This window comes from Elaeis guineensis, chromosome 7 (assembly GCF_000442705.2).
Source record: "Elaeis guineensis isolate ETL-2024a chromosome 7, EG11, whole genome shotgun sequence".
NCBI lineage: Eukaryota > Viridiplantae > Streptophyta > Magnoliopsida > Arecales > Arecaceae > Elaeis > Elaeis guineensis.
This window is the reverse complement of record NC_025999.2, coordinates 95,228,756-95,252,385: the sequence shown is the minus strand read 5'-3', so window position 1 is coordinate 95,252,385 and position 23,630 is coordinate 95,228,756. Positions and strand designations below refer to the sequence as shown.

General features: G+C 34.8%; 1 protein-coding gene and 1 pseudogene across 2 annotated transcripts; one reads left to right on the top strand and one right to left on the bottom strand.

The window, feature by feature from the left end:
* Nucleotides 1–9,466: 9,466 nt before the first annotated feature.
* On the top strand, nt 9,467–11,717 carry LOC140859052 (uncharacterized; annotated as a pseudogene).
* Nucleotides 11,718–13,000: 1,283 nt separating this feature from the next.
* LOC105048321 (probable lactoylglutathione lyase, chloroplastic) lies at nt 13,001–20,387 on the bottom strand. Of its 2 annotated transcripts, XM_010927609.4 has the most exons (9): nt 20,129–20,383; nt 19,115–19,319; nt 18,886–19,010; nt 18,468–18,532; nt 16,119–16,331; nt 15,968–16,015; nt 14,917–15,024; nt 14,601–14,741; nt 13,001–13,273 (listed from the first exon to the last, which is right to left on the bottom strand). In XM_010927609.4, the coding sequence occupies exons 1-9, from the start codon at nt 20,268–20,270 to the stop codon at nt 13,232–13,234; spliced, it is 1,089 nt and encodes a 362-aa protein (XP_010925911.1). In that variant the 5' UTR covers nt 20,271–20,383; the 3' UTR covers nt 13,001–13,231. The 2 variants fall into 2 exon arrangements, with proteins under 2 accessions (XP_010925911.1, XP_073116390.1); XM_073260289.1 differs by lacking the exon at nt 14,917–15,024 and having other exon boundaries at nt 20,129–20,387.
* Between the last annotated feature and the right edge of the window lie 3,243 nt (nt 20,388–23,630).

The following is a 23,630-nucleotide window of genomic DNA, read 5'->3' as shown; positions in this document are numbered from 1 at the left end:
CTGTAGGTCTATATTTTATCTTTAGCATTCTGTACCCATTTTATTGGAAATTCAGCATATGATAGCACTCTTGCATCTTCCCATACTTTGTTCATTTCCATCCACCCTGTGAACATTGTTTTATCTATATTCTGGTGGTTAAGCACATTCATTAGATTCTGATTTTCATGATAGATCATAGTATATATTATTGAAAGATCTAAAATTAATTGTTCAACTGTTGGTTCTCTAAAATATATATCAGACTGAAATAGTCTCTATACAGCTTTATATGCAGATAGATATCTATAATTCAAATATATTTTTTATTCATCAACTTGTTCATATCGTTGTTCTCCAGTACCTACATTTGTTATTATATTTTCTGTAATGACAGCTCTTGTTCTGTCGATATCTTTATTAATATATTTGAAAAAATATTTAATTAATTTTGATTTGTTGCACCATTCAACATTGATATGAGCTTGATATCGAATCAATAGGCTTAGATTGTAAGGAACAACATATTTATTATCAAGTGCGATGCCATTTTTGTTAATATAATGCCCATCATCTCTTCTCTTATAAACGGTAAATCTATTTTCATCGATCGTTGTTTTCAATCAAAATTTTTTAAGAAAATACTTGGAACAATACCCTTTCAACATGCATGGCGATTTTAAATTAGTAGGTCCACATGATCTATGTATCATAAATTTTTCAACTATTTCATATTCGATTCGATCATTATTTTATCAGATATTTCTATAAATATTATCGAATCTATATCTGACATTGTTGGATACTTATTTTCTAAATCCAGCCATAGTAGGATATGAACATGTGGAAGACCTCATTTTTGAAACTCTATGGTATACAAAATTAAAAAATATATATATTAAAAAATAATCATTAGTGGATATCATTTTTTATTATAATTAAAAAAACACCCCTGCAATTGATTTTTTGAAATATTTTTTTTGATAATATCTGATATCAATTCCTTCAATTTAATTTTGAAATCTTTACTAACAATATCGGATCTATCTTCAGATTTCTGACCAGGAATAATATTCAAAGTTTCTTGAATTTTAGGTCATTATGTATTACAGGTAAATGTAATGAAAAGATCAAGATGTCCATGATATCTACAAATTGTCATTGCATCTTGATAACTAATTTTGGTTCATGTATCTTCGACCGCCAGTAAAAGTTGATGGTAATATAATTTTTTTTAATTATATTTCCATCAATATCTCCTCTTACAACTGTATCTTTAATACCTTTATAAATTTTCAATTTCAAATCTTTTTGATTTCTTCTGATATAAGTCAATCTTTTTTCTTCAATGCATGAGAAAGCATCCACTATATATTGTTGGAATAGTCTACTTCTTCTTATTAGTGTTGTCTCTTCATTCATTCTTTGTTGTCATCTGTAAGCATAAAATTCTTTCATTGTTATATATGGTCTTGTAGTCGAACATTTATGAAGATAATCTTTATGTTTTATATCTATTCTCTAACCATCCTCATCAAATGAAAATAGAATTGGATATTGCATAGACATGAAGTTAGGATGCAGATCGCTGATCCATTTTAATCCTTCTATTTTATGCTATTGGATATCATAATGATAGTCAATTTGTCCTTCCATTTTAGTTCTAGTAATTGGATATCACGATGACGGTCAATTTGTCCAAGATAATCAATAATTAAACCCATTATTTCAAAATATGTAGGACTGCAATATTGTTTAGCATCTCCCATGCATTTTTCTATCAATCTTAATTGTATCGATGAAAAATTAGATTCTTTAAAATGATCTCTAGTCATTCTAAAAGCTTGTATAATTTTATTGTCTTAGTCAAACATATTTATCAATCATTCGATAATTTCACAGTCAATCCCATATGCATCATTATCAGAACTCAGTACAGTAATTCTGTTATCCATTTCATTTTCTATATCATACATATATAACTGTGTAAATCTTAGTTTTTGTCCATCAATTGGTAGCAACAAACCCATTTATGATAGTTTTGACCACTAATTCAAAAAATATAAGGGCCAGATTTGGTGTTAATCTCATTATCAATCTTTGCCCCTATTGAGGTAAATGCAAACATTGAGTTATATACTCTAACATTTTCTCAAAATTTAAAAGCTCTTATTCCTTTGTTATCATCTAATAAGCTGTCCAAAAAAGTCGGTGTCTCTTTCAGTAATGAAATATATATTCTTCTTTCTCAACAACATAGGCTAAATTTAGAAGTCAGATGTGTCATGTGACTTATTTTACATATTCTTTATACTAAAAAAGAGCTCCACAGTATTGACATTCATATTTAAGTTCTCTAATATTTAATACTTCATTATGCATATCTAAATAATAATGAAAATACAATCAAAAAATATTTTTAGATAAATTATAGAAGGTGAAAGATTTATTATTTAATTTACTAGAATGTCTAAAAGGAGTTGCAGTACAAGTATTTGATCCAATCATTTCTATGTTTGTATTTTGTTGAATATTCAAAACTATATATCTATCACTAGCGGAAAAATTTTCATATGTGATTGTATGAACATTATCTTGCTTATTAACAGTTGAATAGAAAACAATATGTATGGTACTCTTTTTTTTAACAATATCTCAAGAATGATCATCACAACTGATCACTTTTTTACATCTTCTCTAGACAACGATGTTCATTTTCTTCATTCTATTTTGCCTAAATATTTGAGAGGGTTCTATTGTGTGCTTTAACTAACAAAACATAAAGTACATACAAAGAAAAGAATGAAAATCAAACATCTAAATAATTAAATATTATAGTACTAATAAGCATCCGATATAGAAAGAATAATGTATAAAAAAAAAAATAGAATAAATAAATAAGTATTATGAACATAAATATATGATCGTCTATTTGCTTTGCATTTGAAATAGAGCAACTCATATGCTATCGTACTTTGAACCTCCACAACAATATAAAAAAAATTCAATAGTTAACATTAAGATATATGCTATTATAAAATCATATGAAAAAAAATAAAAAAGCATCAAATAAAGTACCATTAGACAATATAAACTCAAAAATTTTAAAAAACTTTTTACTTTTAGGGTCCATTCTTTTGCGGATAAAAGATTTATCTAAAAAACTATATTTTCCTGAATAACTATTTTTCAAACTTTATTTAAATAAAAAAATAATTTATTTATGTTCTTTTATTCATTGGAAAATGATTTCAAAATTTGTTACTCATATGTTTTTGTATTACCTTTTTCTGGATAAGTTACTATAATCTATCTATATGTCCTATAATACTTTTTATTATATAAATATTATTTTATATTATATTATATTATAGTAACATAATATAAGATATTATATTACTATCTTATATTAGTAAAATATAATATATTATATAATATTATTATATATAATAATAAAGTATAACATATTACATTATATTAATATATACTATTATATATGAAATATATTATATTATTATTAGAGTATATATAAATATAAATATAATATAATAAATTGTTATATTATTATACTATAATATATTATATCATCTTATATTACATTATGTAAATATGTAAGAATTTATTATTCTATTATATTATTATAATATATTATATAACTATAATATTTTATTATTATATATTATATCATTATAATATGTTATCATATATTATAATAGCATATTATGTTGTTATATTATTATTTATAATATTATAGTATAAAATATTAATATGTTATATTATTTTTTTATTATATATTATTATAATATAATATAATATATATTATATTATTATATATAATAACATGTTATAATATATTATACTCTATTATTATATTATTATAGTATTATATAAATATATAACATAATATATTTTATTATGATACATTATTTTATTTTTTATAACATATTATATTATATTATATTGTTATATTATTATATTATAATATAGAATATTGATATATTATATTATTTTATTGCTACATATTATTATAGTATAATATAATATATTATTATATTATATTATATTAATATCCTATATTAATATAATATAATATATTATATAATATTATTATATATAATAATATATTATATTATATTATTATACTATTATATTATATTATATTATATTATATCATATCATATTATATTATGGTTAAGGGTATGTTAGGAATGAATTAAATGGGTTACTTTTTTGGTTGATGAAAAAATAATTTAGCCACCCCGAGGTGGATAAAATTATTTTTTATTTCATGGATAGATACTATTTATGGAAAAGTAACTTATCCATCTTGAAAATTATGAGAACATGAGTAAGTTAGTTAATGAAAAAGTTGACTAATTTTTTTATGTTATTTATCCACAAAAGAATAGGCCCTTAATAATTATGAAAAAACTTTTTATCTTTTGTATGATTTAAAAAAGTTAATAGCTTTCCATAGGGCACCCATGTACCAAGGAAGTTGTATGCAATCCATATTAATTATCCGAATATGTCCTGATATTATAGATACTATATATTTGGCTAAACTTTATAATTAAATTACTTCAATACTTGCCTAAAATATTTATTTCTAAGTATTTTGCAAATATGAATAATAAAGATCTGTGTAAATAGATTTTTTTTTATTTCATTCACTGTTATCTTCAAATATGTCGCATTTATGACAAATATAGCATGAACGAAAAGAATGAACTCAAAAGTACGCACAACACAGAATATTTGATAGAGAAAATGCACTTTATATCATACTCCATCCTTCACTTTATAATATCATATAAGTATATTATGATACACCAGCATCGCTTCAAAACATGTACCATTACATAACAAAACCTAGCCACCAAAATTTTAAAGATGGACTAATATACTTGACACCTAAAACAGACTCTGATAGTAAATATTAAACTAAATTTTTCTCTGTAGATGACTCAACATCTGGATGAAATATTTTTCTATACTTAGCTATCTCTTCCTGCAAAGCATTATAGTTTGATTCGAGTTTGCTATATCTCTCCATTGATAGCCTCATATAGATATCTATAATATTTTTTGTCCAGATAATTTACATCTTCAACTTCAGAATGAAAATGACACTTTAACTTGTTTATAGCAAACTCAGCAGCTATTTCCTCAAACTCGATCTACGTACATATCGTTTGTCCCCGTATCTTAATATATTCAAATGGCTCATCCTTTGGTTCCTGTCCATGCTCAAAAATAATGTAGATATAGGTCTTAAACAAATGATCATCTCATAATTCTAAACCATATATAGGAGGCATATGGTTTAATTTCATCATGATCTTCTCTAGTATCTTTTTGGGACAAAGTTTTACTAAATCTATATCTGTAATTAAGAAAAAAAATAAAAATTAGCAATTCGCAAAAAAATAGCAAAACTTTTTGGATGTTTGATTTTTTTTTTTGCATCGAAAAAAAATATGTACAAAGTTTTTTTAACATTAGCAAAAATATAACAGATTTGTACATGAATTCAAAAAACATTCATCAATTATAAACACTCACCAAATATTAGGATTTTTAAGATTAATTTTAGGATCTAATATTAAAATGTATAGAAATATTTAAATTTATTATATATTGTCTGAAAAAATATCCAAAAAATAGTATAAATAAGTTTCATGATCTTTTAGTGAAACCTATAAAAAAATTTAAATTAATTATATGCAGTCTCAACATCGAAATATCAACATAAATAAAATTAATAGTTTCAATTATATGAATTTACAACACACACATATATGTATGTATGTATGTATTTGGCTTTAAAAAATATTATCATAAATTTATGTTCAGTAAAAAAAACTTGAATAAAAAAATAGAAATTCTATGACTCATATGAAAAATCAAATAATAAAAATTTTAAAAAATTATTTCTACATAGGAGGGAACAATGACGGTTCAGTTATAGAAATGAAAGGAACCAAACCACATATTTTTTTAAAAAAAATCAGAATAAAATAAAAAAATATTCTTAAAAAGAATTAGTTGACCCATACAAAAATTATAAGATTATTTGCATACAATCATCTTAAACAATCTTCCATACGAATGACCCCATAAAATTTCTATACACCCACTTCTATTTAAAACCTTTTCCCTATACAATTTGTGTGAGGACGTTTTCGTATATTAATTTTTTTTCTTTTTATGCGTTAGGAACCTGTGGAAAAATCTATGGGGCCATTTCACTTTTTTTTTTTAAATTTTAAAACCCTAACCCTTCCTCACCCACCTACCGCTGCCCCCCTCTCAAAACACTCATTCATCCCGTTTCTCCCTTCCCTACCCACTCGCCGCTGTCCCCCCTCTCAAAACCCTCATCCACCCCCTTTCTCCTACCACCGCCACCTCTCCCAACATTCTTCCGTCCAATCCATGCTTTTCCCCTCTCCTCCATCTCGGTATTCAACCTTCCCCACCCACTCGCCCCCACCGCCCCTCTTAAAACCCTCATCCACCCCGATTTCTCCCACCACCGCCATCTCTCCTCTCTCCATGGAGGAGATGCCATCACCGGTGTCATGAGTGGTGGTCAGCAAGCTGGGAAGGACACCGAGCCTAAGAAAATAACGATCGACGGTATGGATAACCCTTCTCCTCCTCCTATTCCTCATATCTAGAGCTCTTTCAATCTTTCTGATGCAATTATTTTATTTTATTTTTTTTTCCCATCTCCTTCTCCTCTCACCCTAACCCTAATTTCATCCTAACCTGTTCCTTTCTTCTTCCTCTTGGCCATCTTTCTCACTCTTTTTTTTTTGGTTCCCTTCTTTGATCTGATCCACCCCTTTCTTCCTCCTCTCAGTCATCTTTCTCGCTCTTTTTTTTCTGAATTTCCTTCCTCCATCCTAACATCTTTTTTTTTTTCCGACATCCCCTTCTTCGATCCATCCCCTTTTTTTCCAACGTCCCCTTCTGTAATCCACCTCTTTTTTTTTCGGCATCCGTTTCTCCGATCCATCCCTCTTTGCAACCCCACCGTCCCCTTCTCCAATCCACTCCCCCCCCCCACACACATTTTTTTTTGATGTCCCCTTCTCCGATCTACCCCTCTCTGCAACCCCACCTTAACCCTAACCCGATCCATACCCCTTAACCCCAACCCTAACCCTAACGCCTGATTCTAACCCTACCCTCCATAGTAGCTAACCCTAATCCTAACCGCAATCAGCTCCTGACCCTGACCCAGCTAACCCTAGCCAGACCTCTAGACCTAATCTTGACCCAGCTAACCCTAGCCAACCTGACAACCCGAATCCAAACATCATGGATCTGTTAACTTCTTAACCTAATTACCCAAGACCCGTTTGGTGTGCCCACTAACCAATGGCCACGGGTTCGAAGCTGATCTATTTTCAAACCCATTAACCTATCAGCATTTTTTTTTTTGTTCACTGAAAACCTCCTGTTACTCAGCACCATAACTTTTTTTTTTACCTTCTCTCGGGCAAACATTGAGAAAGGTTGCCACTAATAGCAACCCCTCTCCCCCCACCTTCTTCCCTCTATCCCTCCCTTGTTTTGTTCACTGGAAGGCTACTGATTGCCAGTAGTAGCCATGATATTTTTTTCTCCTTTCATGTATGGACATTGAGCAAGACTACTGTAACATGGTAGCAAGCCTCTGTCCCTTTGCTCCCTCCCTCAGATGATGTCTCTGAAGAAAGGAGTGGAAGGCTGCCAAACAACAACCCTCCTGCATCCTTAATAAGAAACAACAGTGTTATTTTTTATGGCATAATGAAAGAGCTACAGACCAAACTGATGAGAAAATGAAAATAAAAAATATTCAATAAAAATAAATAAAAAAATAAGAAAGAGTCTTCTAAATCACCTTCTGCATCTTTCTTCTCTTGATTTAGTGCCTTTGATCTCTCAGTAAACTTGACCAAAAACAAAAAGAAAATCAATCAAAACCAAAATTAAAAAAAAATAAAAAAAAAACTAACCTTACCTTCTCTATCTAACCATTCTCCATGTTTGATCGGCTTTTGAACTTTTCCACGTATATATAGCCTTGAGTAGAGAAATGGACGATAAAACAATCCATTCTTGCCATTGATGTCCTCTATTTGTTTTGCCCAAAAATTTGCTCTCTCTAATTAAAGCCCCTGTGATTTCTTTTCTTAACTCTCGATCCTGTAATCAGAAACCATGTAATATCTCTTTCAAATCCAAATACCATTCCATTTTTTTTTTATCTCTCTATCATAGGTTGGCTACGAATCCGATATGGATACTGGCTCAGGCATACGTTACAGTGTGGAAAATCAAACGCAGAGACCTTTTCTCCTCTCCGACAAGACTTTGGTTGACCTCGCTGTTACCCTCTCTTTCTCCTGACTTTTTTCACCAAATCTTTTGTCGGCCTCAACACAGAATGAAAGGGAGTCAGTAGCCAGGATGCTGACATATGTGTCTTATAGAAGGCAACATGTATCATGTTTGGGGAGCTCTGAACTCTCTTTTCATGTATAGGATAGATATGTGATTAGAAATTATTTTTTTTTAATTTTGATTGCCTCTCCGTTATGCATCAAGGTGGCAAAAATAAATGATGGCAAATATGACTAGTGAGAAAAAATATAGCAAAAATTACACACACACACACACATATATAGAGAGAGAGAATGCTAGATTTGGCTATACTCAAATGGATCTTCATTTAGATTTGGTTAAATTTAGATTGGATATGAGGATCTCACATTGATGATTTAAGCCAGTGGATGTCATCTACGTTCTTTAATTTGCTTACCTAACAAAAATGATGTGATTTGTAGAAATCTAGCTTCATCAAAAGTTGAGAGATGGGTGGTCAAAATAAATTAGATACACAAGCTAAGGATCTTCTAATTGTATAATTTTTGGTATATAAATAGTTTAAAAATGATAAATTATATCCAATTTCTCGGATTGTTGATGTTGGACTATTATTATTTGATGTAGTCCTAGTCAGATCTGAGTCCAGGTCTACTCGAGTGCAGCCAAATCTGTAGACACATCCATATCTCACTCAAAAGAGTGGGAAGCTTTAAAAACACCATTCTTGTGCTCCTCTAAAATATTAGAGGGACTTCATGTTCTCCAGTCCATTACTCCATGGGCAAGGTCCATACCATCTGGATTTGGACGTCCAGCAAACCAACTAATGATGGCACGCGCTGCTCCCAAAACTAAACTGAACTCTTTATAGGCAGAAAGGGGTAGACATAAGCCCATGTAGAGTATGGCTCGACACACGTTCTCACATCTAATTGTTTGTGGATATTACTAATGAATTTAGCTCATAAATCTCTAACCGTTAGACGTACAAGTTTGCTTCACGTATGTTTTTTTTTCTATCATTTTATTAAATATATGCTCATAACTGCAACTTCGTGTCACTGTTTCAATACAAGGGTGCAATTAGGAGCATTAATGCTCTTTCACGTCCCTGAATCAAAGTGCATATCAGCGTCAATCTTCTCGAGTGCCCATTCAGCAGCTGGAGAACATTGAAGAGGAAGGCCTCATAAGGTGGCATTCGTCATTGCTACAGGCTCCTGACAGACTCCTACGCAGACCTGGAGTTCCTTGCAAAGCCATGGAGCCTATCTGCCGTAGGCCCGTAGAGATCTCGAAAGCCCTTGCTGTGCTTGAAAGCAATGGTCCTTCAGAATCTACGTGCATGGAAAAACCAAGCCATGCAGTTCACCAGCTAGACCTCAGCTGAGAATATCCTGAATGCCCTGGGCAGACAACAAACCAAAGCCAGCAATGAAGATGAAAGTTCACTAAAAATGCCGCGATGACACCACCGGCACCAACTGAATCAATGGGCACTGCCCATCCCGTCTCTCCAAGAGATCATATAGGCATTAGGTACACTAGCTTCTGCGCTTCTGGGTAAACTTAACTTTTCAATTTGACTCATCGAAACGTCCAGCTTCTTGGTGGGTTGCCCCGAGGGATAATGGGTGGATGGCTGAAAGATCACAAGAAGAAGAGGAAGGGTGGAAGACCGAACAGCAATGGATCGGATCGATCAATATTCATACTCATCTCATTATACAAATATTTATATCCATACCTGCCTTGTATTTATCTTAGATCGGATCGGATCTCATAAAATCATACTTCTACCGAGATTAAGCCCTTGAAACCTAAGGGACCAACTCACACAGCCTTGATTAAGCTCTCAAAACCTAAGAGACCAACTCACACTGCCACACCTTCCCCACAAATCTTCAAAAAAGAGAATGAAATGAAGAGAAAAAGAAGCAAAAAGGGTGGAAAATGAAACAGACCCTCTGATCTCCCTCCAGTGTTCTCCTTCCCCACAAATCGCCAAAAAAGAGAATGAAAAGAAGAGAAAAGAAGTGAAAAAGAAAAAAAAAATCATCAAGCTATGTGGGGAAAGGTCTCACCTTTTAATTTTTTTTGCTTTTTCCTATTTTTTTCTGATTTTTTCTCTATTTTTTCCATTCTCAAAAATTTTAATCAGGTAGAAGGCTTGGAGCAGCTGAATATAAATGATTTTCTCTAATTCTTCCTCTATTTTTTTCCATCATTGAGAATTTCAATCGAATGGAAGGCATGGAGCGGCCGAATAAGAAAGCTTAGATGAAGACTAGGGTTATATTCTTCCTTATTTTTTCTCTATTTTTTTCCATCCTCGAGTCTCAATCAGGTGCGAGGTGGGAGGCTTGGAGCGACTAAATAGGGAAGCTTAAACAATCCCCAAGAGTCTTGATCAGATGGGAGGTTAAAGCAGCCAAATAGGGAAGCTTACCATGGCTAGAGCTTTGTGTTGGGTCATTATATGTACGAGTTTAAACAGAAAGAGAGAAAGAGAGAGAGAGTGTGTGTGGAGGGGATTAAATATAGGACGATATATATACATCGGGTCGGATTCGGAGCGGAGCATACTACCATCCATTTGATCCAAATCTACTTCATTTTTTTCTTTTTAAGAACCATATCTAATTGGATCGAATAAAACCCAAACTCATTTGGATCAGGCCAGGTACCTGAGAGGGCCGAACAAAATTGCAATCTCCACGTACTGTAACTTAAGGTTGCAGCTGCAGCCGCCGCTGGAGTAGCCACCACTTACTTCTCACCTGATGGGTCAAAAACCAACTCTGGTTCACAGATTACGGCAGCCATTGTCTCTGATGCAGCACTGATGGCATCGCCTGTGTGGAGATGGCTCAAACATTTGGGGCCAGTCAAGACACTCGACCGCGGGAGCTGCAACAGGCATCTCTTCTTTGAATATGTTCGCTGAAGGGCTTGATTCAGCAAGGATTTAAGCAAACATAAAATAAGTCACCCAAAAGTCCTGCACATGCTTTAAATTTCAACTCCAACTGCAAATTTTGGTTTAGTTCTTCAGCTTATCACGTTCCACCATCCCAATTCGTCTACAATCGTCCTGCCCATCGTAGAAAGCTACATATATCAGATCTAACCTTAAATTGGATTATCAAATGCCAGATCATCTAACTTCTTACATTAGACAATAAAAGTAACGTTGAAAGCTATCTTGTTTCGCTTTGATTTCTATCAAATAGAGAATACACTGATGTTTCTCCAGAGGATTAAATAAATAACAACGAATACGCTTAGTAACCACATAGGTTTTCAAAGTTGCAGCTAAAATCTTCTGTAAAAATATGATCTAACCACTTGAAGAAGATGATTGCCAGTTTCCTCAATATACAACACAAAAGATGCAGGCCAGATTGATTCCAGCTGAGAGTGCAAACAGCTTAACCCTGACATCATGAAAAAGCAAACCATGCAGTCTAAACTTTTAATGTATGATTTGCATCATAACAAATAAATCGGTAGTTTTCTAGACTTATTTTCACTTGAGTCCGATATAGTGTGCTAATATCGGTTATGTACCCTGCAGAAAAATGTGTTGAGTCCATGAACAATTACTAACAAGTATCACAAAAGTGGCCAGTTATGTAAAATGTAGGAACACCGGGATTAAGATCTCCACTACAAGGTTACTGTAAAATGATTATGAATACCAAATCATTCCATCCATTACAACATAGTGATGGGCAGACTTGTCAGGCACAATCTGTTTTAATACAGTCTTGCTAGGAGCAGCAACACTGAGGCCAATACCATATTAGGCAATTCAGAGTACAGCATTATCAGGAGAAGACAGAATCAAAGGGATGCTCGCCGGTCTTGATTTCCTGAGGGGGAGATCTTCCTAAACACACAAGAAAAAGCACAGATTTCCATAGAAAGAAGCAGAAATATAATGGATATCTTCCCAGCACACCAGCACCATAATGCCATCTCAAAACCAAAAGACAGCTATATTTATAGGATATAGAAAAGACACCATAACCACTCTAAAACAACATAAGGATTAAATTTACCCAAAACCGTGCATACACAGTCTATCAAGACACTGGAGTAAGCTACGAGAACTAAACATACACAACTCTTCCAAATGCTAGAAAGTTTTAATTAAAAATGTTGATTTTGAGCTAATGCAAGGCTTAGTTGCGGAGACTGAGTGGACTTTCCCATCAAAAGCAAGACTTAGTGGTCTCTTTTGGCAGGTATTCTACATAGGAAACAAGTTTCAGTATACATAAACTCCAGTTGGCAGGTAAACTATGATATAAACCATAAGTTTGTTTTTGTATATGATTGATATGGCTTTAGACCTATCCATTTACCCCAAGAAAAAAAAAATACAAGTGTTTGTTAAGATGAAAAGCACACACATGGCTGGGACCTTTGTGAAGAAGAAAAGAAGTAAGATTAGTAGGATAATTCGTACATAGATTTTCAGATAATACAGTACATGAAACTAAGTGGTGCTATTTTTTCAGGTATTGTTCTTGATGTCTGCTCTGATATCCCAGCATGGCTCAGCAGAGAAGTAGAAGATAGGTGCCATCAAAGAGTTAATGAGCAGAACCAATATAATAAGAATAAGTCGGACGCAAACTAGATCGACATGATGATAGATTAAAATTGCATCAAAATCTAGCATTTACACCAAGCTATATGGATGACGCTTGTTACTTAATGGTGGAATAACTTATCTACAAACCGAGATCAGGGACTTGGTGATTTTACAGGACTTGACAGGCAAAGGCCGCATTAAGTGATGGAAGGCTGGACACTCCTTGACAAACTCAGCAGCAGAAACTTAGGCATGACAATTGGTTCACTCCAGTTCCTTGGCAAAATCTATGTTGTCAACAAGGACCTGCAGAAGAAAAACAATTGGAATCCATATCATCAAAAATATTGTTTAAGTCATGAATATAGCATGATTCTACTAATAAGTCCACAGCATATAAACAATATGATGCCAAAATGTTAAACTGGAACAGAGAAATTGTTAAAAGGTATAACGTTGGGGAAAAGGAAAAACTAATCAATATAGGAAATGATCTGCCTTCTCTTACTGGCTCATCTACAACTTCAAGGTGCCTGCAAAACATTATGTGCTGCATGCATCTCACGCACTTGATACAAAATAGCATAACAGCACTGTGAAGCAAGATACTCAAAGACTTGACCTAGTGAAGTAAAACAACACTACCAAGCAAAAAAAAAAAAAAAAAAAAACCTGAGGAGCCAAGTCGACTTGGCTCGGCAGGACTCCAATACACAGCTTGGAATTCATTTTTGTATTTGTATTACTTAGTGTAAGCCAGATACCTATTCGAAAATGCTGCCATAAGAATTCCAGAGTCATTAAAATTAGTTATCCACACATGCAAAAGCAGAAACACAGTTTCAATATTATTGTTATGAGAATTATTATCATGGTTCTGTTCAACTACATTTACAAATAATGGCCATCACACATGGGTCACAACCATTAGCACGGTCATAAGAGCAGTCATTCTATCAGAAAAAAATAGCCATCATAGCAGTTATTACACTGTTGTTGTTTCAAAATTTCGATACAAATATTTGAAATCTAATTTAATAATATCTTAAAACAAAAAATTAGTATTCAAATTCATTACACTGTTGTGTTACAGCTATAGGCTGTTGTATGCAGTCAGAATGGTTATAAACTGTTGTTCTAACAGAATAAACAACATCAGTAGATTTTTAAAGTTTTGGGCTTCAAAATGGTCCTGTTATAACAGTCCAAAACACAGCACAGAGCCTGGGACATGGTCATCACACACGCACACGCATGCACACATGCATGCACAAGTTGAAACTCTATGTCTTTGTACTTACAGGTATACCTTGATCAGACAACCGAACAGCCAACTCATCTATAAAATTCGTTTCCATTGTTAGAGGTGGGGGAAAAAATAAATGAAAACATTGGATCAATTAACTACTAATATATGTGCTCATGCCACCACATCCAATAACATCCAGGCCAGTGTAAATGAAATGGGATGGAGAAATCTTTTTAAACTATGTGATATAAGACAAAAGTGTAGGAAAAAACTATTTTAACACATAAGTGAAACTTTTCTGGAGAAGTGCAGGAAGAAAAAAAAATACTTCAAAGCCAAATGAATCAACAATAAAGTAACAAAAAAAAAAGGTTGGAACCATACCGTTTTCCAGCCATCAGGATCCAAGCAGGCAGTGATCTTCGTGTTAATGCCAGGTAAAGGACCTGGTTCACGAGTAATTTTTCCCCCACACAGTTTTATTGCTTCTGCAGTTTTATAAACATCGTCTGTGCCTATTGCAATCTGACAGGGTATGAAGTGTTAATCTTCATAGAATGTAATTAAAGAAAAAGGCACCGTAAAGATTAACATATGATGGCTATTGTAACCATACAGAGAAAATTTGTGATGGGAGTCAAAAAATGGCATCACCGAGTTATCAACTGTACATGCACGTCACACCTGAAATAAACATTACCTGTGCATAGGCATTTCCTTTGTCATATTTTTTAACCCCATAGTTGTAGCTCAACTCCAGCACTGTATTTTTATCCTCAGGACCATATCCCATCATTGCTATGGTATACTGAACATAGGTAGCAAATATAAATTGAAAAGGTTGAAATGAACCATGCCTAATAAGTAAGAGAAAAAATTATTGTGCTGATAAACAAATATATTGAGGAACACCTAGATAAAAAAATTAAGAAACAGAAAAGAGAAGACAAAAGGATGACATTGACACAAACTCGATGGTCAGAGTTTGGACATCACATAAAACAACCTACATAGCAGTTTAGGCACAAAATGAAGTTATCAGGATATCAATAAATTCAAAAATGTGAATTAGGAGTGGATATCATTTCAGCCAATGATGGTTAAGTCTATGAAAGAAGAATATGTTATTTATGTTGGTGAATAAGACTCCTCAAAAGTCGGACAATGTATAGAAAGCTCAAGATTAAGGCATTAATATCAGTTGTGATGCCGAAAGAACACAAAAATGAAATGGTATGATGTGGATAAAGAACCCAGATTAGGCCTTGGAAGATGAAGCATGCATGCATGCCCGCACATGCATCCACCTACCACCCATCCACCAGAGGAAAAGAAAAGGCACATACAACTTCTGTTACGATCAAGGTTTTAGATACTGGTGGGACAGCAGGGTGTCCTCCCACTCTAGAGTGTCCAGATGGGGCACTATCCCAAGTGTCGGGACAAGATGAATCTGGAAATGGACTGGGGCAGGACAGGATACTGATTGTCCTGTGCATTTGGTACGTGGGTATCTCATGCCATAGAGAAACCCGGATGAACCCATTGCACAATAATTGGAACCTTGATTACATCAACTACATTGATCAGATAATTTATATGGCTAAAAATCAGTTGTCAGAACAATTGGCTATGCATAAGTTGCAGAATTTTATATGGATGATCTGTGGCTCTGTGCACACTAGATTGATCCATAATTTATATCGCTAACACACAAGTATAAGAACATGATCTGATGAATAGTGACTTACCTTGCACTCAGGATTGTCTCGTTTGCATAGAAGCTCCATACCAAATGCCTGTTTAAAGTTGATTGAGAACTTGACAAACTGAGTCAACAACACTTGACAAATGGCAAACATGTCTATACAAAATAATCTCAATTCCTCACACAGAACTCACCTTCTCATAGAAGTTAATGGCACGATCAAGATCTCCAACATGAAGCATTACTTGACACAAGGGCTCTGGTGTAGGGCCCCTTTCCAAAAGCTTGAACTTATAACCATCAGGATCTTCGATAAAGGCAATCACAGTTTTGGCCCCCTTTACATGATCAGGTTCCCTGATCACCTTTCCTCCCTTTGCTTTTATAAGATCCACCGTCTTGGTAACCTATTACTCACATTATGATGGCATATTCTTGTGAATATAATGATATCTACATAAAAAAATCAAATGCTTGAAAACATACTGGCATGATGTTACTTGATTTCATATCGGAAGACTTATTATTCCCCCGAAAACATATTGAATGACTTGTTTTTGTTGATTCCTCCAGTAAAAATGAAAATCTTTCCACATTCGAGATTCTCTCATTTCAATAAAACCCATATAAAAAGGCAGATGAACTGGAATACTTTAATTAGTGTATTTTCATCTTGCATATAGTAATTGCATGGATGAATCTTTAGTTTATAAGTTAAATCTCAAGATATGGTATAACGAACATGTTTTGGTCATTGTTATCAGCACCAGAAGGCGTAGCTGAGATGTATTTGTACCGTTTAGATGAACAACAACTGGAATTTTGATGTTCAAAACCTGCTGAATATTTATTTATCAAATCTATGATAGAACTGCATCATTTTTTTTCACATGTATCTTTTAGTTCTTTTTGTAGATTTGCATATCTTGTTTCCCCAAGTTTTCGGTGCAGCACAACGTGATATCTGACAAGCATTTAGACACTTAAGAAAACAAGCATGACACACTATAGTACATCAATGTTTAAGTAAACATGGATTTCAACAGGTATAGACTAAACGGAAAATCTAAATCAAGGAAAAATGTGAATTTTATGGTGGGCATCTGTTCATCAAAGATGTGCCATAGCATTTGATCCAATACCAATGGCATTGAAACAACTTTTTTTTTTTTTTGGACAATTGGGAAGGAGGATTAATGTCCTTGCACGTCAGGGAATATTATTCAAAGGAAGACAAATTGACAAGTACAGAGAGAGAGAGAGAGAGAGAAAGAAAGAAGCCAGAAAAGTCGAAGAAGAAAAAAATGTCAACTAAGAGCTGGGCAGCAGAGAAGAAAGGATCGAAGTGACAAGTGAGTGAGTGTGGGCTTTCTTTGAGCAACAGAGGGTTCCCCAAGACAAAATCAGAAAGGGCATTGCAAAGAACCTGCATGATGGCACCATTCTTCTGCAGAAACACTAGAGTTCCTCTCGCAAAGATCTCAACCGATTGGAACATTTAGTTGGTCCCAACCACATCTGGTGGGCTCCTTGATTCACTTGGCCCTCCCTGTTAACGACAAGGACAAAAGGGAGGAAAGGTGGCCCTTGATACCTAAGCATGTCTTGGCAGCGAAACAAACACTTCTGCTGAAAGTTAAGAGGAGGAAAAGGTGGGAGCTAGTTTCATTTGTTGCCCCACAAAGAGCGCATGTACAAGAAACCACCCAACCTTTCTTCCTCAACAACTCGGTGGTATGGACGTGGTCTTGACAGCAAACCACCTGAAAATTTTAGTTTTCTCAGGTACATTAGAACTCCAAAGAGCTTTCTAGAAAGGACAGAGGATACCGCAGCAGTTAAATTAATACAATGACTTACTGGATGAGGTTTGGTCTGCTGTTAACTTCCAGATAGTTATCAATGATTAACACTTCTAGGCATAAGGAATGCATCAGACATTTCATCATATCATATAATAAGTGTGTGTTATCATGTTCATAACACACAATATTTGTTAAAGGTATTGTACTCATACTATATGACAAGACCATGGCCATTCAAGTTTCAAGCCATTCAAGTCAATTCCATAAATTTCGATAATAATATCAATTAGTTACTAAGGCAAAAAAAAAAAAAAAAAGTCGGTTGCAGATGCTATAATTTAATTTGCAGCGAATGTTATTATATAGTTATCTGGATGCAGGTCATTCTCTAGTCAATATGTCGTATAAAAAATTTGTATACACCGAGTTCTTTGCAATCAAAATTTTTTTCTGAAATAAAAAGGCCCACTGTTAATAAGCACAGGGACATATAATATCAACTATCAAGGCATCCATAGTAACATAATCAGTAAGGCACCAATAGATCACCCATAAACAGAAAAGCTAATATAAAAACAAAAATCTGATAGTGCATAATGATTTTTTATATGAATCTCTGTTCAACCATTTAAAGAGAAACAAATATAACAGAAGTACAAGGTTATATGCAAACACAATGCATGCACAAAACCCAGACACATGATTAAAATATACTCATTTATGGGAACAGAACCTTACATCCTCAACTGCAATACCAAAGTGACCAAAAGCAGTTCCAATATCATACTTGTCAACCCCATAGTCTGCCAATATTCATAACAAACAAAATTTCATCAGAAACTGCATGGGCCTATAACAATATCGTGGCGAAACATTTTTTAGAAAGCATGGCTCTAAATTGAGTGGAATGGAGGAAAAAGATGCACGTATCGAACTGCAACTAGTTTGGGATTAAGGCTTAGTTGAGTCAAATTCAGTTGAGTTTAAACCACAGGGAAAGCAAAACATGCAGAATTTTTTTTAAAAAAAAGCCAACAAATAATAAACTGTTAAGCATGCAAAACAAAGATGACTATGACATAAGAAAAATGTCTAAAGGGATCATTAACACTTTAAAGTGGCATGACATCAAGAAAATATAACACAGGTAGCTTACTATAAGTGAGTTCCACAACAAAATGTGAATCTTCAGGTCCATACCCAAGGAAAGCATTTGTGTATCTTTCCTCGGGAATGTCACGCTTTCGCAGCAACTTCATTCCTAAGCATTCTGTGTAGAACCTACACCAATCAAACGAAGAAAAATTTAGAGGAAGCGATGTGCCTATAAATTAAAGACAAGATCTTCATGGTAAAGGAGAGATAGAATTCAGGAAAACAGATACTTTATTGTCTTGTCCAAGTCCCCAACATGATAAACAACATGTAGAAGCCTCCGCTGGTCCTTTTTCACCCACTCTAAGGCCTCTTCTTTACTGATGGTGGTGCTTGCCTGTCTCGTCGTTTTTCCAGCAGCCCTGGCCTCTATACCTTTCACTTTTCTTATCAACCTAGAACGTTTTATTCTAAACAACTGCTCGTGATGCATAGCTGAAAGATCACACCCAAAAGAGTCAGCAGATCAGGGACCAGAAAAGAAGATGATCTAAACGACACAGAGTCCCTTTTTCTATAACTTGCCATTAATCAAAACCGATGAAATAAATACATAGATAAATAAACATATCCAGATATGCAGAGCACATGACTTCCAGTATGTAAGAAGAACTAATACTGGATGCAGGTATTAACAGTAAATTACAAGATCGATTGTAGTGTTTCAGAAGTATTTTGAGATTGACTCCGACTTGTATAAAAAGATTTTGTCCACTGGATTGTATTTACGAACTTCCACTCAGTTCAGTGAGCAGGTCCAACAAAGTCGATTTGAATCACAGAAGCTGCATTACTTTTTGTAATCATATGGCTCGCTCCAAAGAAATTGTCCATCAAACGCACTATAGGAAAAAAACATCCAAAAGAAACCACAGGTCGAGCTATCTCGAATCTTTACTGATGATTTCTTGCATAACCCGTATTATATTAATACCAAAAGACGTAACATTGAGAAGAAAGAGGGCGAGATGGACGATCGAATCAGGAGTTCCTGTTTAATAATCAGTAAAGGAGATCATATCAGCATCTTAGAAATTCCAAAACCCTCTAAACCCTGGAAAAACCTTACGATAATGTAAACTCAGTCTCCTCAAACCCCGACCAAGTCAAAAGAACCAAAAGATAGCTCATGTATCGACCGGGTATTCTAAGGGACAAAAAGTCGAGATCCGATTGAGAGACGATGAGAAAACCGATAAGGTGGCCAGGTCGGTAAAAGAATTCCGGCGGGACAGAGAGCTCACCGCTGCCGAGATGGAGGAGAGCGAGGCGGCGGGAAGGCGTGGCTGGGATGCCGAGGCGAGCGTCGGGCGGGAGCCGGACGGCGGAGGAGGAGGGCGAGGGGAGACGGTGGGCCGCGAGCTGGAGGGAGGAGGAGGCAGCCATCGGGAGGATCCTCACCGTCGGCCGGGAGGCCGGCTCTTTGATTCTCGCTGGGTCGCGCTTCGAGTTTCTAGTTGGTGCTCGAATTCCTCGCTCTCTCCATCCGAGCTATCTGAGGTGTCACGTGAGCGGCGCGGTTGAGTCCAATGAGAGAACTCATGATCACCGGACCCACTTTCGGGTGGACGGCTCTCCTTCGATGAGTTCTGTTTCTAGTCCAATTTATCGTTATGTCATCAAATCAAAGTACCGCCGGCAATGTTTAGGTTATGCTGGGCGTGATCCGAATTTCTGAAGACTGGAGAGTTTTTGTTGCATCTGATTTTATCCCTTGGCAAGTCCACGTCACTGTGTAAGCCTTCAGGCCGTATTCACATACTCCACGAGGCATTTGGTGCTTCAATTTAGGTCACCATGATGATATAAGAATATTGATGATCTAAATCTCAAAATAATTTGATTTTTAATAATTTATTATTATATTTAATTTATCATAATATAATGATTAAGAATCTTCAGATATATACAAGCTACTTATTTGATATGCTACAAGAATTCAAGATTACTAACTGTATAATATCAAAAATATTTTTAATAATTTATTTAAAAATTGATATTAAAAATTAAAATAAAAAAAATTAAATAAAATTAAATAAAAATTTTTCTAATTAGCACGATAAAAAAATGAAAGATTTTTTTCTCTTTCGTGAAGATAACATTCCAAGTACCCATGTGTGTTCGTTTTTTTTTTGTGGAGCAAACACCTCAACTATCTACTCACACACGTAGAAAAAATATCATGACGAAAAAAATATTTTTTTCTTTCTGAAAGTCTCTCAATTACGAGAATAATTTGGTTAACATATTTTAATATAAAATCATCGTGATGGAGTGACGTTGAATGTCCGTCCTCAAGAGTGGATTTTCTATCACTGCGTTGGACGGTAATATGAAAAGTGGAGATGATTTGAAATTATCATGGTATAATCAAACATGATAATTTCATCACCTCTATCCATATCATCTTTGATCCCGATGAATCATCTCATACCAAATGTCCTCTATTAGGTATGGTTATTTTACAATGACGTTGTGCATGTATCCTATTGCATTAGTTTCTGCGTAGCTTTGGGCAATTAGGCTTGTTGTGGTTCTAATAATGTGGAGGGCACCAATAATTTCACATTGGTTGTGAGTTAAGGAAACTCGAACTTATAAGGAGAAAAAAAATCTTTCCACATGAGGCATCTTTTAAAGGGCAAAACCGTGAGACCCATGGACTAGAGCGGACAATACCTCACGTGACGGACCGAGCCTTTGTCCGCAATAATATCGTACCAGGAAAGGGTCAAGGTCTGTCTCGATTCTCTGGGTTGAGATCCGCCTCGGCCGACTATGGGGCTCTTCAGACTGTACACATTGCACCAAGAAGGAAAGGGTCGAGGTCCATCTCGATTCTCTGGGTTGAGGTCCGCCTCGACTAACTATGGAGGTCCGTCTCGATTTTCTGGGTTGAGGTCTGCCTCGACTGACTATGGAGCTCCCCAGACTGTACATATCGGAATCATCTTTGATTGGAGGGCTCTGTTGTGGTTCTAATAATGTGGAGGGCACCAATAGTCCCACATCGATTGTCACGTGAGGTGCTTTTTAAAAAGCAAAATCATGAGGTCCATGGATCAGAGCGGGGGCAAAATCGTAAGGCTTATGTATCAGAGCGAACAATACTTCACGTAACGGACTGAACTCTTATCTACAACAGAGCTTAATATTCAGAATCATTTATTTAATGAATTACACCCAGTTCCATAATTTCTTATGAAATACCAGCCTGCACTTCCTTCCTTGTTAACAAAATTAAAAAAATAGAAATTTTTTGCTTCCCTTCTATAGTGCTTGGTAGCTACAATATCATTCGATCATAAAGATTAAGGACGGACAGCTATCAAATAATACGGACTGATATGCCATATATGGTGTATTATATGTGATATATGATGCATCGTTGTTGATAGCCCTCCGTCTCTTAATCGTAGTCATTCAGTATTGTACAGTGATCTATGGTGCAAAACGTGTGACACAGATAATCCTAAGTCTATTTTAAAAGCTTAGAAGGATGTTGAATAGCCTTGTAGTGCAAATTTGCAATTAAAGAATAGGTGACAAGTCCGCTATTTGAAAAACTCAAATATATGTAGGTCAGAATAAATTGGAATCAGAATCGGAATGACTAAATCTCCCACAGTATTTGATTCATAATTGGAATCAAAATCAGAATTGGAATCGAAATGAAAATTTGTATCCGTAGAATAGAGTGGGGATTGAGTTATAGATAGATTGGACTATTTTCATTCCATCTTGAAATCGGAGTTGAATGAAATCCTTTTCAATTAAATGATTGAAATGAGAGTTATACATTCCCATTTTGATTCTGGATCCCCACTCCCCCTGCACACCCGTATGGTAGTTGGAATACTGAAAGCAGGAACCGTTTCTTGGGCCCTTTTCTCTTTGAATTGGATAGTTTGCTTAAATTTTCATGATCCAATAAATAACATAAATGGTAGTTGGTCCACTGAAGCTGCATTTTTGTTCCTTATCTTAGCTGGACAAACTGCTATTTATGATCCAGGAGATGATATTATTGAAATCATTCTTGATTCAGATGCTTGTTTGTTGGTAATTACTATAACCAGCATGCCTCACTCAGCTCTCAACCCAGTGGTGGATGCCCACCGGGCCCCGAATATCTTACATGGTTTCTCTAATATCGACAGTTCAAGGTCCGTTTTATTGAAATATACTTTCATTGACCCAGCAAAGGGAGCATCAGACTAGTTTTCTCCTGTCCTTCGCTACGTACAACCGAAATAGGAGCAGTTTGGAAAGGCATAAAGATTGTTTACTGTATGCTTGATGCCAAAAGAATTTGGTTGGGGGGTGAGTCTTTTGCAATGGTTCAACGGATCAAGTATCTTCAATGTAACCTTTTGCTCATCAACCTCTCTACTACGGGATATTTGGATGATTCAGAGCAACCTCGACCACTTCTATGCTTCCCACACCTCTAGGGAGGCAAAATAGTTAGCTTCTTGGCTTGTTGATATATGTACTATTTTGTATCTTTATCCCTCTGTGGCCCTTCTTCCTCAACTTTCCTTGATAATTTCTACCGATTTTCCCTAATACATTTTCCTTCATTTTTAAGATCCTGCCTCCAACGATGTCGACAAAAGGAGGAAGATACTGGACTGAGAAGAAGAGAAGAATAAGGGCTTGAAATAAGCCTTATACTTTACAAGCTTAATTATCTAATATATCTCGCTTGGTTAAATTACAGTAAAGTGCATATGAGGAATGAGT

What these genes read in the sequence shown, in the direction of transcription:
- LOC105048321 (XM_010927609.4), bottom strand. Translation starts at nt 20,270, where the DNA reads ATGGCTGCCTCCTCCTCCCTCCAGCTCGCGGCCCACCGTCTCCCCTCG. An exon ending in GACTTGGACAAGACAATAAA is followed by an intron (nt 19,011 to 19,114) that starts GTATCTGTTTTC and finishes TGATTGGTGTAG; the next exon opens with GTTCTACACAGAATGCTTAG. An exon ending in AAGGAAATGCCTATGCACAG is followed by an intron (nt 14,742 to 14,916) that starts GTAATGTTTATT and finishes ATACCCTGTCAG; the next exon opens with ATTGCAATAGGCACAGACGA.